The sequence below is a fragment of the Enhydra lutris genome, unplaced genomic scaffold, assembly GCF_002288905.1.
Source record: "Enhydra lutris kenyoni isolate GAN:26980312 unplaced genomic scaffold, ASM228890v2 scaffoldscaffold37, whole genome shotgun sequence".
NCBI classification, from domain to species: Eukaryota; Metazoa; Chordata; class Mammalia; order Carnivora; family Mustelidae; genus Enhydra; species Enhydra lutris.
In genome coordinates, this window is record NW_019154121.1 from 12474012 (window position 1) to 12493717 (window position 19706).

Sequence of the window (19706 nt, forward strand, 5' to 3'; positions counted from 1 at the left end):
TGTTCAGGATCACAGGCGAGGAGAGTGCTTCTGTAAAGTGCTGCACGAATAACCTTTGCAACAGGCATTAAGACGGGAGCCCCCTGGTTGCCAGTCCCCGGAGACGCTCCCTTCTCCACCCCCCCTCCCAGGCGGCGCGCGACCGCGGGAAAGGAAGGAGGATTAACCCCTGGGCGCCTGTCTGGGCGTTTCTCCAGGCGGCGGGGGAGGAGTTCCGCCCCTCGCCCCCGCCCCGCCGCTCCTCTCCCCGGCGTCCGCACTCGTGCTCCCGGAGTCGGTCTCCCGCCCAGGTCCCGGCTGCGCTCCCCGGTCCGGCACGGCACGCGGGCGGCCAGCCAGGATGCAGGCCCCGCACAAGGAGCACCTGTACAAGCTGCTGGTGATCGGCGACCTGGGCGTGGGCAAGACCAGCATCATCAAGCGCTACGTGCACCAGAACTTCTCCTCGCACTACCGGGCCACCATCGGCGTGGACTTCGCGCTCAAGGTGCTGCACTGGGACCCGGAGACGGTGGTGCGCCTGCAGCTCTGGGACATCGCAGGTGAGGCCCCGGGGGAGCGGCGAGGGCACGGGGGCCTCGCAGCGGCCCTGCAGTTCTGGGGCGAGGGGCTGCGGGCCGGTCCCGGGCGCCGCACCGCACGAGACTTCTCCTGGTGCGTTGGAAACTTGGTTTCCGAGGAAACAAAAGTTTTTCTGTCTCGCTCGCTGAAACTTCAAGTGCATTCCCTGGCGCTTTGGCGCTGTTGCTCGAACTCCCTCGCACACCCTCCCCTGGGATCTCTCGACCCCGTGCGGGCCTCCCCAGGGACCCAGGGGGAGACTGTCTGGAGTTCTTGGTCTCTGGCTCTTTTTCCGGGCGTGGGCGACGCTGCCGGTGACGCGGCCCTTAGTGTCATGCCAGCCACCAAGGGGGAAGCCCTGAGACCGGTTAACAGTGGGAACCAGGAGCGTTCCGGGCTAGAAGGGCTCTTACCCACCTGTTGTCCCCCAACTGCTGTTTTTAACTGCTTACTTAGTTCATTCCAACTCCTACCCCCTCTCAGTCAAGCGAGTTTGAGGTCCAGCTTTAAGGAAGCCAAGGATCCTCGTGTATATGTTTTTGGGGCAAAGTCTTATTTCTGTGTTTCTCTCTGGCTCTCTGTGGTCCTTGGAAAGGAGCCGGTGGGGCGCCTGGGTGGCTTTGTCGGTTGAGCAGGACCCTGGTATTGGATCAAGCCCCGCATGGGGGTCCCTGCTTAGAGGGGAGCTTGCTTCTCCCTCTGCCTGCCACTCCCCCTGCTTGTGCTCTCCCTGTCAAATAAATAAATAAAATCTTAAAGAAAAAAGAAAAGGAGCCATGCACCTACCTTAGGGGCACTTTTGTCAAAGAGTCTATGACATTAGCCCTAAGATTTCTTGATTTGCCCATAAAGTTTTCACTGAGAGATCTGGGAAATGAGAAGCTTCATTACAATGTTTGAAACCAGAGTTTGCTTCTGAGAGTTTGTCCCCCAAGTTGGGTGGGGGAGTCAGGCAAACGTGAGGCAAATGTGTGAGCCCTTGGACTGAAGCTGTTTGCAACCTGGGCATGTCCAACCCCTCATTACAGATCTTGGCTCTGTCACTCACCAACCTGCCCAGTGGCTCCAGACAGGTCCCTTCTGCTCAGTTGCATCCCTGTTAAGTGGAAAGGGATTGGCCACCGCAGCTCAGGAATCTTCCTGCTCCGATGTTTCAAGGTCCTCTGGGATTCTGTGTAAACAGTGCCACTTCACCTCTGGCTGTTCATTGTGGTACCAGGAGCCTTTGCTTAAGTGCTGGACCCAAACCTGCCACTTCTCTTTCAGAAAACAGGTTCCTTTTTAGCTGGTGTATTTGTCTGGGAAGCACTTAATCATGGCTTGAAGCAAGAGTAAATGTGGAAAATTTCTGAAAGGGTATTTCTGTTTCTGGGGACTCCGGTGCTTCTTTAATCATGAGCCGCTGAGTCTTACGATAAAACTTTCGGCATGTGAACAGATTGCTACATTTGGAGTCATCTTCAGCAGCTCTGGTGGCACAGGGGGTTATCAGGGACCAGATGATGCCATCAGCCACTGACTGGGCTTTTCATCTAGAAAAGCCACTGTAAGTCTCTGCACTTCCGTTGTTGGATGTTTTAATGTCTGAAAACTCTTCTGGCTGTGCTGATATATCTAGAACTCAAGTTTAGAAGGAACTTACTGTTTCAAAGGGGATGTAGCTGTCATTTAGACTTTTGTGTCAAACGCAAGTACGGATGTGACCTTAGCATGTTAGAGAATGTCCGTGAATCTCAGAGAAGGTAGAAAGGCATAGTAATTAAGAGTCCAAATTCCAGAGGCGAACCACTTTTGACTGTATCCCTGTTTTACCCCACATGTCCTGAGCTGTTTTAGGCAAGTTTCTTAACCTCCTGATCTCAGTTGCCTTATCTATAAATTAGGCAGGATGCTTTCTCCCAGTAAATGAGAAATGGGCAACCAACAAATGCCACCTAAAGGTGACAGTACCTACTATCCAGGAGAACCTCAGGGATTATTGTGACAATAACATGTATAATGGTAGGCAAGAAGACATACGAATGTGCTAAGTTATAATAAATGAGGAGTCCTATATTACATCTATAATCTGGTCCAAAATACCCAGCACCATTTTTCAGCTTTATCCGTGGTACAGCATGCTGTCATGAACAATTTAAGCACCAAATTTCGAAATGCCTCCTGAGGAGGCACCTGGGTGTCACCCTCATTTTAAGTCACCCTCTTTTCTCACCTGGACTATTACATTAACCTCCTCACTAAGCTTCTTGCTTTCTCTCTAGTCTCATATGAAGTAATCGTTTGTCAATTTTTTTTTTTTTTTTTTAAGAGACTGCATAGCAGGGGCACAAGGGCGGGTCAGTCGGTTAAGTGTCTGCCTTGGGCTCTGGTCATGAACCTGGGGTCCTGGGTTGGAGCCCAATGTCAGGCTCCCTGCTCAGCTGGACGCCTGCTTCCCCCTCTCCCTTTGTGCTTTCTCTCTCTCTCTCAAGTAAATAAATAAAATCTTAAAAAAAAAAGAAAAAAAAAAGAAGAAATGCCTCTGAAGCTGTGGTTCTGGACTGAAGTTGTTGGGGGAGGCTATAGCCACAGAAGTCTGTGCAAATAAGAAGTCTGAGGAGTTTGGAAAGTCGGTTGTACAGCTGTAGTGGTGTGTAGTATCTCAGGAGGGGAACTACTTTTTCCCAGGGCTCTGATGTTCAGTGGTAACGTGCCTTTGGCAGCCTCCAGCCCAAAGGCCCTCATGAGCTGTGTTAGAAGCTGGGAATCAGGCCCTACTTGTTGTGGGGAAGTTGGGCCCTTGTGGAAGGGTTGAGTGGAACATCGTGGTGACATATTTCAAACTACATAGGTAGCCCTGTGAGGAGTGAATTCATACGAAATCCAACCTCAAGTACCCACTCAGACTCTAGTCAGCTAAGCGTACCTTACAGCACCTTCAGATCAGCCTGTCTGTCCAGACCTAAGAATGCTTCTCTCTCTCCTTTGGGCTCAACTCTGCTATGTGTGTGGAAAGAACAGGTGAAGCTAAAGTGTGAACAGGAGGGCCACACTTTGAGGTGGTTGAGAGGATGGATGACATAGAGAGGACAGGCCCTGTCATTGATAGAATATCATATCCATCTGCAATGGAGGGAATCTTTGCTCATGAGATTTTTGATATTCATTTGATTCAATGCCAACTCATGGTCTGTACGTGTCCGACTAAATTCTGTGATATGTCTCTTGTAGCCACTTTGACTGACCAATCTATTCCTGAAAGACTCCAAAAAATACCTCTCAGGGGGTGCCTGGCTGGCTCAGCCTGTAGAGCATGTGACTCTTGATCTCCCCGGTCATGAGTTCCAGCCCCACATTGGGCATAGAGATTACTTAATAAAAACAAAAAACAGAAAACTTTTTTTTTTCTTTTTTTTAAATACCTCTCAGGGCTTGTGAAGTAGGCTGAAAACCAACATGGTAAATTCCACAAACCTCACAGGGAATGGCAATCATCCTGAGTCCCAAAGATTCTATCACGGAGGAGCAGCTGGGTCAGCTCTGGCTTCCAGAGCTCTTGACAGTGTCAAGAGAAATTAAGTCACTCCGCCCAAGGCCACCTACCTATTAAGTGGAAGAGCCCAATTAATACAGTTCTATGTGACTTGGAATCAAGCCATGCTCTTAGAGACAGGCCTGTGAGTGCCTGGGGCATAGTTGGTCCCCTGGGATTATACCCTCCTCCAATTGAAAGGTATTACTTCTATCTTTCTTTCTTTCTTTCTTTCTTTCTTTCTTTCTTTCTTTCTTTCTTTCTTCCTGTGTTGCTTCTTTAGATTTACCTAAGGTTATCCTTGCCTTCTTCCCATTTCTAACATGTTTCTGGATATTAATCAGAACGACTGTACAGGTAGTGGGATGAAATAGAATGAATATCTATTTCTGAAAATTTGATTCTTGGTTGTAGAGTTTTTAAAATAGATTTATCAGGAAAAAAAGTAAGCAAAAGGTTCACATTTGAGACTCTCTTTTCTATTCCTCTCCAAATCTGATTACTGTAATTATTCCACCAGCATTTTCAAAGAGAATGGTACAGTTTTGTCTAGAACTCTTTGTGTGCTTTGGGACCACAGCTGGAGGATTTGGGACAGTCGTAGTAATAGCAGCTAACATTTCTTAAGCGTTTATTATTATGTGTATAATACACATACTTAATTTTTAATTCCCCAGTAACATAGTTGGTTAAGTGGTAGTGCTGGAATTTAAAATTTGGCCATGGAATCCAGTACCAAGGTTTCTAACAGCTTTGCTCTACTTCCCACAATTTAAAAATAAAATACTTCGGGGGTGTCTGGGTGGCTCTGTCAGTTATGCATCTGACTCTTGATTTTGGCTTAGGTCATGATCTCAGGATTGTGAGATGGAGCCCCACATCAGGTTCCACACTGGGCATGGAGCCTGCTTAGGATTCTCTCTCTCCCTCCCCCACTCTTGCTCCCTGTCTCACAAATAAATAAATCTTTAAAAAATTTTAAAAAATACTTTATTTATTTCTTTTTTAAAGATTTTATTTATTAGAGAGAGCAGAAGTGGGGTGAGGGGTAGAGGGAGAAGCGGACTCCAGTCGCCAGCAGGGAGGCCAGTGTGGGGCTTGATCCGGGGACTCTGGGATCAAGACCTGAGCTGAAGGTAGATGCTTAACTGAGTCACTTAGGTGCCCTCAAAATAAAATACTTCAGACACATTCTTTCTTTAAAAAAAGATTTATCGGGGCACCTGGGTGGCTCAGTGGGTTGGGCCGCTGCCTTTGGCTCAGGTCATGATTTCAGGGTTCTGGGATCGAGTCCCGCGTCGGGCTCTCTGCTCGGCAGGGAGCCTGCTTCCCACCCCCCTCTCTCTCTGCCTGCTTCTCTGCCTACTTGTGATATCTGTCAAATAAATAAATAAAATCTAAAAAAAATAAATTAATTAAAAACAAGTAAATAAAAAAAGATTTATCTATTTATTTCAGAGAGAGAGAGTGCATGAGAGCGGAGAGGAGGGTCAGCGAGGGTCGGGGAGAGGAGAATCTCAAGCAGACTCCCTGCTGAGCTCAAGCCTGGTGTGGAGCTTGATCTCATGACCCTGAGATGAGGACCTGAACTGAAATCAAGAGTTGGACACTTAACCGACTGAGCCATCCAAGCATCCCTAGACATATTCTAAATATGTTTAAAAATATACTACTTGACGCTGGGCAAACTATGGGACCTCAGTTGCTAGACCTTGCTCGACCTCAGATGCCTCATCTACAAAAAGGCTCTTGTTTCATTCTCCTGGGATATCACATATTTGTATTATGTAATCTCTTGCAGTTTCTGCCAGTTCTAAAGTATTTTCGGTGTGCCCAGGTTATATGGGCCAGCTTCTTCCAACTTCTTCCCTTGCCAGCTTTGGGACAGGTGCAAGTCACTTACATGTCTGAGCCGTGGTTTCCTGTCTGTAAACCAAGGACAGTAGCAGAACCTGCTCCTTAGAGTTGTTAAAAAAATAAAATGAGGTAATTCCTGGGAAGTGGTGCCTGCTTGACGTATAACACCTGGTGAATAAATGTTAGCTCTTAATCTTGTTCTTAACCGTTAGTACGAACTACCTTCACGTACATTTTCCTGCTTGACCTGCCCAGCATCGCTGAGTGTATACACAGATCAGGTAGTATTACACCTATTTTATATTAGAGAAAAACAAGAATCAGAGGTAAGGGACTTGCCCAGGGTTGCAAGAGTCAGCAAGTGGCCAAGGAAAATATTTCCATCAGGCACTTCTGCTGGTAACTTTCCCTGCCTAAACTGTGTGACAAAGAAACATTGGAGGACATTATCTAACAGGCAGAGTGATGGGGAGGCAGCCAGGGCCTAGAGTCAGGAGCCCTGGGACATGGAGTCCCCATGCCAGTAGCCATGAGATTCATCTGCATCACGGTGCTTTGTTGTTTCAGGGTTTATGAAATGCTTCCACATTGTGAAATTCGATGGGGGGTGGTGGCGGTGGGGTGGAGAAGGCAGGTTTTAGATTTGACTCTCTTCAGTGTCTAATTCTTAAAGACTGTAATTCTCCAAGGAGTTTTAGAAGAAGGGTCTTAAATGTCAACATAATAGATCTAGAAATGTAGAATGAGCTAAATTTGGCAACCACATGTCAAACAAACAAACAAAAATGTGTGTCAAGTCTGGGCTACTCTCTGCTGGGCAGTTTATTGCCTTGTTTCTAGCCTGGCTAATTACAGATTTTCTAAATACCATCCGGACTAACATGGTTTGTGCTTAGAGGTAAGCAGTGTGTACACGCAGTAAGATGGGGAACTTTCTAAGTAGGGTGAATGGTGTGTGGGCAAAGCACCCTGGGGCTTTTTGCGGGGCAATCTGTAGAATCTCAGTCACAGACATGTGAGCATTAGGCATGTGGGACCTCTGCGTTCTGACAGGAGAGCGCATAGGAGTCTGACCAAAGCTAAGTCATTTGAGAGAAGGACAGGATGGGGAGGAATAGCTCTAAGGTGTGTGGCTGGTTTCTTCAGCACAAATGTATATGAAATGGGTGGTATGTGTTAGAGACAGTTCTAGATGAGGGGAAGACAAAGAAGGATAAAGAAGCAAACAAGGCTTGGTTGCTGACCTCAAGAAGTTCATGGTTTGATGGGCGTGGTGGCACCAAAGCAAATCACTGTAACAGTGAATGAACTGTATCAAGAAGGACACTCCAAAATATTCTGGTGGTACAGAGATCCTGCCTGTACCACATCTGTCCATTCTCTGAGCTTAAAACTGAGAAGGTATGGGCGCCTGGGTGGCTCAGTGGGTTAAGCCTCTGCCTTTGGTTCAGGTCGTGATCCCAGGGTCCTGGGATCGAGCCCCGCATTGGGCTCTCTGCTCGGCAGGGAGCCTGCTTCCCTCTCTCTCTCTTCCTACTTGTGATCTCTCTCTGTCAAGTAAATAAATAAAATCTTAAAAAAAAAAACAAAACAAAAAATAACAACTGAGCAGGTAGGATAAAGCCTCTGGCTCGTGGAATATTTCCAGTCCTCTTACCTACAACCTGTTACTCCCTGTGATCAGTGATTTCAGGGCTCTACAGCTTGAGGCTGAAGTTCATCCTCTGGCTCTCTTCAGTTTTGTCTCCTTCTCTTGAGAGTCTTACATGTTCCCATGGCTTTAAACTCCATGCAGGTGTCTCCAAAATCGTGCATCTAACCTTGACTTCCATGACCTTCAGACCTACAGTTTGGTCTTCCTGCTGGCCATCTCCATCACGATCTCTCATATATCTGGCAGGATCAATATGTCATAGCAAAGTGGCATGAAAAAGCAGATTGTTGTTTTTTCTCTATTAGTGAAGTAAAATATGCTGAATGTAGCAAAATTGTAAAGTAGAAAATGACAGTAACAACAACAGAGAATACAGAGAACAACAACAGAAGAATACAGAGAACATGTGCAATCATCCTTCTTTTTAAAAAAATTTTTTTTACTAACATATAATGTATTATTTGCCCCAGGGGTACAGGTCTATGAATCGTCAGGCTTACACACTTCACAGCACTCACCATAGCACATACCCTCCCCAATGCACAATCATCCCTCTTAATGATAAGTAGTAAAGGACGATATTTTATATGTCTAAACTAGGCATCTTTCCCCATTCGCTGGACTTGGTATATACCTTTCCCATTAGTCACTTGGACTTGAAACGTCTGCCATATTTTCTTCTTTGACCCTCCAACTCAGATAGTGATTATGCTTCTCTTGCCACTGCTGTAGACCAAGGACAGCGCTATTATTACTTCCCTGTTTTTCTTCTGTAATAGCCATCTGACTAGTCTCTTCTTCCTTCAGTTGTTATGTGTCCCAAGGTCAAGTTCATCTTTCTGGAACATTGCTTTGGTGGCTCCCTATTGCCTATAGATTATGCATGTCATGAAATGGGGAATTAAAACACTAGAGATGAGGTGATAGGAAGGCTGATGGCAAAAAAGAGGACATATTTCAAGTCACAGAACCGTTGAGGGAAGAGTGGGTGAGGTGCAGCAGGGAGTCCTTGAGGCCTGACCAGGTCAAGAGGAAACACAGGATCCATGTCATTGTGGCTTGTCACGAATACAGCTATTGTCTTTGAGTGTTGAAGCAGTACTTAAATATTTGTTTTTGTTTTATTATACTGAATTTTATTTACAAAGTCATTTTAAAATTTGAGCATTTGAGAGGTGTAAGATTTTGCCTGGGAAAATTTATTCATTCTCTTGGTGAGCTGAGGGACTTAGGGATAAACAAAGTGGATCAATTTTTGCAATTATGGAATATGATAGCCTGGTGGGACATAAAGCAGAGAGATAATTATTTGATCACGTTTTGATGAGTGTTCTGAAGGGGAAGTGTTAGAAGAAAGTCAAAACAGGACACCTACCCTAGCTGTGGTGTGAACGTGAGGAGACATGGTGTGGTCAGTGGTAATCTGGCATCGCTACAGGTTACAACATGGGAGGAGGGCTTGGTGAGGGAGCACACAAACCATGAAAGGACATATATGCTAAGCTAAAGGTCAAAGGTAATCTCTTACATTGATCAGTTTGCCAAGGCAGTTTTTGCAATTTAAATACCACCCTGCTTGTGACAAATTGGTCTTATTATTTCTAATTTTGGAGGTGAGGAAACTGGACCAAGCCTGAGTAGAACATGGCGCCTGGCCCACAGTGGCTGCTCAGTGACAGTGGTTGGATACTGGAGTCATCACTCACCTGAAGAGTTTTTGAGAGTAGTTGCTTTATAGAAAGGCTTAGAGCCCTTTTCTCTCCATCTTCTTATGATTCACTCTGGGGAATCCTGCAAAGCTTTCAAGTCATTAAGAACCACCCTGCCCCTGCCCCTCTTTACTTTTCTTTCTTTCTCTTGATTCTGAGATGGAGAGTCCCAGAGGTATATGTTGGCCCTGCTTCTCCTGGGGGTAGAAGTCATGTTTATTCCATCAAGGCAAGATCCTCATCTTCTAGATTAGTGTGTTAGAGTAGTGTCTGACTTGGCAAGGTCAAGACTCTGTAGCCTGGGTTTTACATTACTGAGTTCCACTTTTTTTTTTTTAACTGTTTGAAAATTTAATAAAGAAACAATATGATCATAAATTACTCTTTGAAAATAACTCAGGTTTTAACTTCCAGCATTCCCCACTCCTTTTAGTTTCTTACTTGCAGGTATTAATCAAATTCTATCTCTTCTGTCTTGAAAACTAACTCTGTGTTATCCCTTTGTGGTGGCCTGTGTCTTCATGACTCATCAGGACCACTGTAGCAGCTTCCTAACATCCGTCCCTTCCCCAAGCTCCCCCACTCCCCCACCCATCAGTTTGTAGTCCACAGAGGTGAGAGTTTTGAGCATGGCTTCATTCTCCAATCAGAAATTCTCCTGTTTGGCATTCTTTGGTGGATCACCATCTCTTTCAGAATTAGAGGCTAAACTTTTTTACCGTGAAGTTTGAGGTCACCCATTCCAGCCTCATCTTTCATACCTCGGACTCTTGACCATTCCAGATCTCTTTCGGTGGCTTCAATTCACCTCTCACCCCCTCTGTGCTATGGCTCATATGACAGTCGCTGGCTAAATATACTTTCCTCTTTTTCACTTAGATAACTCCTATGGATTCTTGGTCACTCAGCCCACCTCACCTCCTTTAAGAAATGTCTGTTGAGCTCATGTGCCCATGGGAGGCGCTGTTTCTCTGTTCCTGTAATAGCCATGCTTGTCCCGGCTTAGAAGCCTTCTACTGCTCTACTGGAATGCCTTTCCAATCTATAATCCTAGCTCCCAGCATTGTTCTTGGTAGTTAGCAGGGCCTCAAGTGCTTGTTCATTCAAGCTTTCTAGTCAACTATTTCATCATGGCTTCAATTCCCAGGTCTATCATTGACCTAAAAATTTCTTCATTAAAACAAAACAAAACAAAATCCCTTAATTTGTTATGCTTAAAAGATTTCATAATTTTATGAATATTAATGTATTAAAAATGTAGACACTATAAATCTGATAAATATGGTAGTCACTTTTCTGAAAGTAGCATTCTGTTTCATTTTTTCATCATAAAAACTGGGGAGTGACCTTAAAGACCATTCTTAAAAGCTGCACTTCATCATTTAACCATATCTTTATAATTTGAAATGAAGTGTCATTCATTTGAAGGTCAAGTGGCAAAACTATTGTAATGAATTTTTGACACATTAGAAGAAGTAATAATTTTGAAGGGTAATTTTCACAGAGTTAAGATCTTGAGGGCTCATCAAACCCAACCTTTCCTTTTATAGAAGAGAAAGCAGTGCTCTGAGAGAGGGTTTGCCTTCGTTTCTCAGGCTTTTAGAGCTAGTTAATAGTAGAACTGGAACCAGAATGCAGGCATCTCTGGGTTATTAATGATGAAATTTGAAGAATTAAAAGCTGATTTTTTTTTAAAGATTTTATTTATTTATTTGACAGAGAGAGATCACAGCAGACAGAGGCAGGCAGAGAGAGAGAGAGGGAAGCAGGCTCCCCGCTGAGCAGAGAGCCCCATGTGGGACTCGATCCCAGTACCCTGAGATCACGACCTGAGCCGAAGGCAGCGGCTTAACCCGCTGAGCCACCCAGGCGCCCTAAAAGCTGATTTTTTAAAACTAGATGTTTTGGTGTAGTCTTAAGCACTGAGACACAAAAATAATTGAATTTTATGGGCACCCAGCCCTCTGGAAATTTATGCAATGCAGAAGACAGGATGATGAGATTGGGAATACCCAGAGACTTCCAGGTCTGGGTCAGATAACATTCCTAATATTATTTCCTCTGCTCTCCATTATGAGGCTGAAAATTTGGCCATTTGAACCTCTTGCTTCCTTGCTTACACCCCGTGTTCATTGCCTTGCTCCTTCCCTTCTTGCTGGTTCACATACCCTTCCCTTTGTTTCCACATACCCAAATCTTATCTAATGTTTAAGATTCATCTAGAAGAAAAAAAAAAAGATTCATCTAGAAGGGCAACTCCTCTGCAGACTTCCCTAATTCTCTCATTCTTCTCTTGAATCTCATGCAACCTTTTTTTTTTTTTTTCCTCCGTGTAGTAGCACTTCTTCCTTTAGCCTTGTATTAAGAGTTATTTCCCACCTTTCCCATATCCTTGGTGTGCTTTAGCAGACCTTGCCAGGGTTGTGACATGATTTAATGAAATGACTGTGAAGTCAGCAAAGAGGTAGAGAAGAAGAAAGTACTACACTTTGGGGAGAACCAAGCAAGTGTGGGTTTTTTGGGAAGCAAAGGAGAAAGAATTTTAGGAGAGGATGGTCAATAGTTTCAGAGAAATCAGAGTTCTTTCTTTTTGCTCCGAGTCCCTACTTATTGTAGCCTCTTTTAGCCTGGTATATTATTATTATTGTTGTTTTTTAAAGATTTTATTTATTTATTTGACAGAGAGAGATCACAAGTAGGCAGAGAGGCAGGCAGAGAGAGAGAGAGGGAAGCAGGCTCCCCGCTGAGCAGAGAGCCCAATGTGGGACTCGACCCCAGGACCCTGAGATCATGACCTGAGCTGAAGGCAATGGCTTAACCCACTGAGCCACCCAAGTGCCTGTAGCCCGATATATTATTAACCTTTCTTCCTCATCAGCCTTGCACAAAACTGTTCTCTCAAGAAAAGTGTGAACAACTTAGCTTCTTATGTAGCCCCTCAGCCTAATGTGGACAAAGAGAATATCCGTAGTGAGAGGGATCCACGCAATTTGCAGTCTAATTTCACGCAAAATTTAAAGGAAATTGACAAATTATTTGTTGGGAAGACTTTTTCCGTACAATGTAATGTGTTATTAAGAGCCAACATTTAGGGCGCCTGGGTGGCTCAGTGGGTTAAGCCTCTTCTTTCAGCTCAGGTCATGATCTCAGGGTCCTGGGATGGAGCCCCGCATCGGGCTCTCTGTTTATCAGGGAGCCTGCTTGCCCTCCCCTCCCTACCTGCCTCTCTGCCTACTTGTGATCTCTCTCTCTCTCTCTCTCTGTGTCAAATAAATAAATAAAATCTTAAAAAAAAAAAAGACAACATTTATGGAGTGTCGGGCATGGTACTGTATATGTGTTTTGTTTTGTTAAAATATTTATTTATTTATTTGACAGATAGAGAGACATAGCGAGAGAGGGAACACAAGCAGGAAAAGTGGTAAAAGGAAAAGCAGGCTTCCCGCTGAGCAGGGAGCCTGAAGCGGGGCTGGATCCTGGGATGGAGTCAAAGGCAGATACTTAACGACTGAGCCACCCAGGCGCCCAGTACTAAGTGTTTTTATGTATCCTTTCATTTATTGCTCACAGTGAGTGGATCTGGTAGGTCTTGTCACTAGCCCCATCACAGAGCCAAGAGAACTTTGCCTAGACAAGCTAGAAAACAACATAGTCAAGGAAGAAAAAAAACACAAAAAACTTCTCAAAAGTCATACAGGTCGTGAGGGATGGTGCTGGGTAGGAACAGAGATGTTTTCTGTTTGCTGTTTTCTGACTACTCTGTTCTACTGTTTCCTGAGTGTGATACAACAGTGCAGTCATTTTCCCATTCCAGAGATTAAGTGGCATTTAGAAGATACACATTATTTATTTTAAAAGAAAAGTTATGTTTTGAATCTTGATATTTTTAGATAGAGCTAAGAATTAAATGTTGTAATCACTGTAAATCACTGCTGAGACCATGGGGTTGGCTTGGCTTAATAACAACCATCTTTTTTTTTTTTTAAATAAAGATTTTATGTATTTATTTGAGAGAAAGAGCGTGAGCCTGGGCAGGGGTGGTGGCCGGAGGAAAGGAAGCGAGAGAAACAGACTCCTTTCCCTACCCCTGCCCAGACTCCCACTCTCTCTCTCAAATAAATACATAAAATCTCTATTTAAAAAAGTAACAATTGGTTTTTCAAGTATCCAGAAACAATAACATCATAGAAAGGAAGGTGGAAGAATTGTAGTGACCTATTTTAAAAATAAATTTCAAAATATTCTAATTAAATCCTGTATTTATATTTAAATTTTAGGCTGTGCATGGGGTGGGGGGAGAGAAACAGAGACAGAGAGAGACAATACCCCAGTATCCCAGATTTTTTTGTCAGAATTTATTTTGACTGAGGTCTGACACTACTCAGCTTAGATGAGATAATTCACTTGAATGGAGATCATAACGTGAACCGAAGGCAGACTCTTAACTGAGCCACCCAGGCTTCCCCCCTCCCACCAAGTTCAATTTATTAAGTGGTTAGCACCAAATAATTGAATAAGTATTATGTTCTAACAACTTAGTAGCCATTTGAAAAAAATTGGAAGACAAAAGATTTTGAATTTCGTTTTTAGTAACTATAATTATTTACTGTTGGTATATGTGTGCCTTTGGGCCATGGAATAGAATTTTGAGTCAGAGTAGATATCATCCCCCTCGTTTCCTGTTTCACGTTGATTTTCACATGACTCTTGCTTTTTATCACACAAACTATGAAAACCTGTTTCAAAAAGATAGGATCGCATTAGAAGGAATGTAGCATGGTCTAATGTAAAAATTGTGAACTATCTCAAGTTAGCAGTTCCTGAGGTGTTTGACTGAGCTTGAGTACCTCCGTGTTTACCTTGAAATTTTAAGATATCCTGTTTATCCACTTGCACCCCTGTGAGTTCACTGACACACCCCAGAGCACCTTGGTACACATTTTGGGAACTACAGCTCTAAAGGTATCTGGAAATTCTTTAAGAGTGAAGTATGTATGTATGTATGTATGTATGTATGTATTTATTTAACGGACAGAGATCACAAGTAGGCAGAGAAGCAGGCAGAGAGAGGGGGAAGCAGGCTCCCTGCCGAGCAGAGAGCCCGATACGGGGCTCGATCCTAGGACCCTGGGATCATGACCTGAGCCAAAGGCAGAGGCTTTAACCCACTGAGCCATCCAGGCACCCCAAGAGTGAAACCTTTAGAGTCTGGTTCTGAGTCCTAGACTTGTGAGTTATTTGTAAAAGTGTTAGAAATCCTGACTTTTTACTGTCTTGTGAGTTACTTATAAAAGAATCTTTAAAGGTTACTTAGAGATGATGTCTCAAATGCTAAGTAATTCAAACATACCTTTTTCTTAACACATTTGAGCTTATAGTTCAGTGGAGGTATTTTTAGGTTGTTTGTTAGGTATTTGTTTAAATTGTAGTTAAATTAACAACATGGGATGCTGATTGCTTTATCTTGATTCATGCCAACCTCTCATCTGTGACTTGGTTTCATTCCCTCCCACTATCCAGTATTTGACATTACATTATTTATTCTCTATTCAAGTGAATTATTTCATCTAAGCTGAGTAGTGTCAGACCTCAGTCAAAATAAATTCTGACAAAAAAATCTGGGTACTAAGGTATTAATTGTCTCTCTCTGTCTCTGTTTCTCTCCCCCCACCCCATACACTGCCTAAAATTTAAATATAAATATAGAATTTAATTGGAATATTTTGAAATTTATTTTTAAAATAGGTGACTACAATTCACCCACCCTTATGGACACCTGAAAAACCAATTGTTATTTTTTATGTCATCTCACTCTTGCACACTTTAGCTTAATTCAGTACAGTGCCTCTAGCTTTACCATCTTGTTGAACAGAGGTAAGATTTCCTATAAGAGATGACAACCAGTAGTGAGGTGAAATGGGGAAACTGAAGAAGTTGCAGAAAGAGCTTGGGTGGTTCTGAATCGGGGACAGGTTTTATTCAAAGTGAATCTTAAGAATGAGCAGGAGTTTAAGCAGGCATAGCAAATAAGTGAGTGGGATCAAGATCTTGCTTTATTCGGTTCACTCCTCTCCCTGGGGTGCCCCCTCCCCAGTAAGAAATTTCTGGGAGCCCAAGTGGTAAAGTAAATGAACTCTTTTCTCTGCCTGGCAAACTCTTGCTCCTATTTTGATGAGTTTCTCTCTGAAAAATCTTTTTCCAATTTAGGACCACCGAAGCTACTGGTCCTTGCTTCCCTAGGAAATGGGAACACAGCTTTCCCATAATCCTGGCTCACATTTTGTTTCTTTGTAAAACTCTACTGATAGTTAGGTGGATCTACTGGAACAGGCCCAGTGTGCTAAAGAGTATTTTGATGCAAAAATGAACAAACATGGGATCCTAAGTAACCATTTGTAAGAGCCTACAAGAGCCATAAGAAAAACGGATCAGTAGCAACAATTTTTTAAAAATAAAGTCATATCAATTTCATTAAATTCTAAATATTTTGGAGTTATTTTTATAAAATGGATATAATTACACACATTTAAATGTGAGGCAGTGTTCTGTGGTATGTGACAATGCAAAAGAAATGGCTTGTGAGCAAATTATTTTGCCTTTAAAAGTGGGTATTTGGTACTACTCGGCTCAAGTTAATTAACTCCCAAACATTACTCATATGATGTGGATATTGTAACTCTAAATGCTCTGAGTTTTCAAGACATTCCAATATCTGTCTTGTTAGAGATCTTCCAATTTTTTTTAAAAGATTTTATTTGTTTATTTGACAGACAGAGATCACAAGTAGGCAGAGAGACAGGCAGATAGAGAGGAGGAAGCAGGCTCCCTGTTGAGCAGAGAGCCCAATGTGGGGCTTGATCCTAGGATCCTGAGATTATGACCTAAGCCGAAGGCAGAGGCTTTAACCCACTGAGCCACCCAGGTGCCCCAGAGATCTTCCAATTTTTAAAAAAGATTTATTTATTTGAGAGAGAGCAAGAGGGCACTTGTGAGTGGGGTGAGGGGCAGAAGGAGAGAATCTCAAGCAGACACTGCACTGAACTCAGATCCCGACACAGGGTCTATTCCACTGCCCATGAGATCATGACCTGGGTCATAACCAAGAGTTGGAGGCTTAACCGACTGAGCCACACAGGCACCCCTAGAGATCTTCCAATTTATAACTGTTGGCAAATTGTTCAAATTGCCTTAAATCTTGCATGGGTCACAGAATATATTAGCAGCCCAACCAACCTCCAGTTTGTGGCATCTTCTGTAAACAGTAGTGGATCCCTGAAAGTGTTTAATTAGGGAAATGATCAGGTGAATTCGGCAGAGGCATATGGAAATTAAAGTACCAGTTCAATCTCCACTGCTGACCGCCCCCTGGAACTTCAGCCTTGTGTACACAGCTGCCTCCGCAACATCTCAGCCTAAGAGACATCTCAGACTTAACATATCAGAATCCTGATCTACTTCCACAAAACCTGCACCTCCAAAATCTTCTCCATCTCAGCTAATAGCAACTCCATACTTTTGATCTTTGAAGCCAAAAGTTCTGGAGTCCTGCTCGAATCATTTCATATACAATGTCTCCACAGCATCTCGACCTCCAGATGTATTTAGGAAGAAACCCATCTTTACCAGCATTCACCATCACCACATCCATCCACGTCATTCTCTCTTGCCAGGATGATTGTCTCCCCACTTCCAACCTTGACTTCTGTGGATCATTCCTTACTGTAGCAGCCACGGTGTCCATTTCATTCATGTTTCTCATCTGCTCCTTCAGGACTCCTTCTGTCCTCAGTGCTTTCCTCTCTCCTGCAGAATACAAGGCAGCCTAACTACGATGGTCTGAAATGGGCTCCAGTCTGGACTCCGAGATCTGCCTGCCTCACCGCATGTTCCTCTTCCCCTGCTCCATCCTCTCCAGATAGACTCCTTGCTCTTCTCTAAACACTTAGCAGACACATTTGTGCTTCGGAGTCTTTCTCTCTTGGTATTGTTCTTTCAAAAACGCACTTCTAAATATCCATACGACTTTCTCCTTTACCTCTTTCGGGTCTTTACTTAAGTGACCACTTCCCTGTGGACCTTCACTATCCATCCTGCGTAACTTGGCCCTCACCCCCACATACCATTTTCTCCTTTCCTACTTTATTTTCCTCCCTACCACTTTACCAGCTAATGTAGTGTTACATATACCTTACCAGCTTTTTATCTTTTCCACTAGAACATGAGATTCATTAGAACAAGGACCTCTAATTCTTTTTGCTCATTGCTCGAAGAGTGCCTGAAAAATAACAAGCATTCAAAACTTAGTTGTTCAGTGAATGAATGAAGCGAGATGGGGCGATCCTCACAGCAGTGACAATGATGAAGGAAGGGACATGGCAGAGGGTGGCTCTTACCGTCTTGTTAAGCCTGCATGTATCTGCCGGGAGCGGGGAGGGAATTAGGGCCCGTTCCTTCACTCAGTAAGGAGACCTTGTTGTGCACTCGGATGTGCACAATACGTGTCATGGGAACTGCTGAAAGGTGGTTCTGGCTAGGGGCACTTGTAATTTTGTGAGCAAAGATTGCTCATGGTTAGTGCCAGGTTATCAGTCCAGGGGACTTGGAAAAAGAGTGATGCTTTGATGTGCTTCTGTCGCTGGCTTGGTGGGGCAGAGTAGGGAAGAGGGAAGAGGAAAGAGTCTCAAAAATATGGCCGCAGGGTCAGATGGGCTCCTAAAAACTGGAGAAAACCTACTCACGAGCATGTTAACCAGACTCTGATCCTACTCTGTGGGGTTTCCCTGAGTCTTCAAAACTAGCTTAATAGTGTCCTATTGGCCATCACAGTAATCAGATGGATTTGTTTTCCTCTAGTTCCTTGTCCAAGATCCATACATACTTTTGGTTTCATCCTCCTGCTTTTCGTACTATTATTCCCTGGAAACAAAGAGAGTATCTTGGTACTTTTAGCTTTATGGATTATGCATGACCCAAAACTTACGTTATTTTGAATAGAGTAAAGAGATTTGGGATTATTTCTTAAGAAGATGAGAATGATAACAAAAACATAACATTCCAGTGTGAAACTTGTTGCAACAGATATGTGCATAACACTGTTAGCATAATGTTAATTTTCTCCACTATTGATTACTTATTGGAAGTGAGAGTATAATATAGAGTAAGTGCATTAGTATGTAACACTAGTTCATGAACACATGGTGATGTATTTTAGAGAAAGAAATAACTTTAATTTCAGCTTATTTCTACAATAGTATCTTCAGTATTTACTATATCATACAAGTATAGAATAGGCCTCAGATTTGCAACATTAAATTATAATCAGGATACCTGGGTGCCTCAGTTAGTTAAGCATCTGACTTTTTTTTTTTAAATTTAAGATTTTATTTATTTATTTGAGAGAGAGAGCATGCATGTGTGCCTGAGCAGAGGGGAGGGGCAGAGTGAGATGGAGAAGCAGAATCCCCGCTGAATAGGGGGCCTGATATGGGACTCAATTCCAGGATCCTGGGATCATGACCTGAGCCAAGGCAAATGCTCAACTGACTGAACCACCCAGGTGCTCCATCTGACTCTCGATTTTGGCTCAGGTCATGATCTCAGGGTCATGAAACCCTGTGTCAGGCTCTGCACCACTGAGTGGAGCCAGCTTAAGATTTTCTCTCTCCCAGGGGAACCCTCCTACACTGTTGGTGGGAATGTAAGCTGGTGCAACCACTCTGGAAAACAGTGTGGTGGTTCCTCAAAAAACTGAAAATAGAGCTACCCTATGACCCAGCGATTGCACTACTGGGTATATATCCTAAAGATACAAACATGGTGCTCCGAAGGGGCACGTGCACCCGAATGTTTATAGCAGCAATGTTCACAATAGCCAAACTATTGATGTCCATCAACAGATGAATGGATAAAGAAGATGTGGTATATATACACAATGGAATCCTATGCAGCCGTCAAAAGAAATGAAATCTTGCCATTTGCAATGACGTGGATGGAACTAGAGGGTATTATGCTTAGCGAAATAAGTCATTTGGAGAAAGACAACTATCATATGCTCTCCCTGATATGAGGAAGTGGAGATGCAATGTGGGGGAGTTGGGGGGTAGGAAAAGAAAAAATGAAAGAAGGTGGGATTGGGAGGGAGACAAACTGTAAAAGACTCAATCTCAAAAAACAAACTGAGGGTTGCTGGGGAGAGGGGGGACGGGAGAGGGTAGTGGGGATATGGACATTGGGGAGGGTATGTGCTATGATGAGTGCTGTGAAATGTGTAAACCTGGCTATTCACAGACCTGTACCCCTGGGGATAAAAATACATTATATGTTTATTTAAAAAAATAAAGAAATTATTTTAAAAAAAAGATTCTCTCTCCCTTTCCCTCTGCCTGTCCCCCAACCCCCCTGCTCAAATAAAAAA

General features: G+C 43.5%; 1 protein-coding gene across 1 annotated transcript in view; it reads left to right on the forward strand.

Annotated features, from left to right (window-relative positions):
• The first annotated feature begins 260 nt into the window (after nucleotides 1-260).
• LOC111154482 (RAB38, member RAS oncogene family) overlaps nucleotides 261-19706 on the forward strand; it is a 57826-nt gene continuing 38380 nt past the window's right edge. The window contains exon 1 of the mRNA XM_022514095.1: nucleotides 261-542. Coding sequence (XP_022369803.1) covers nucleotides 341-542 — 202 coding nt within the window. The 5' untranslated portion in view covers nucleotides 261-340. The remainder of the gene's footprint in view (nucleotides 543-19706) is intronic.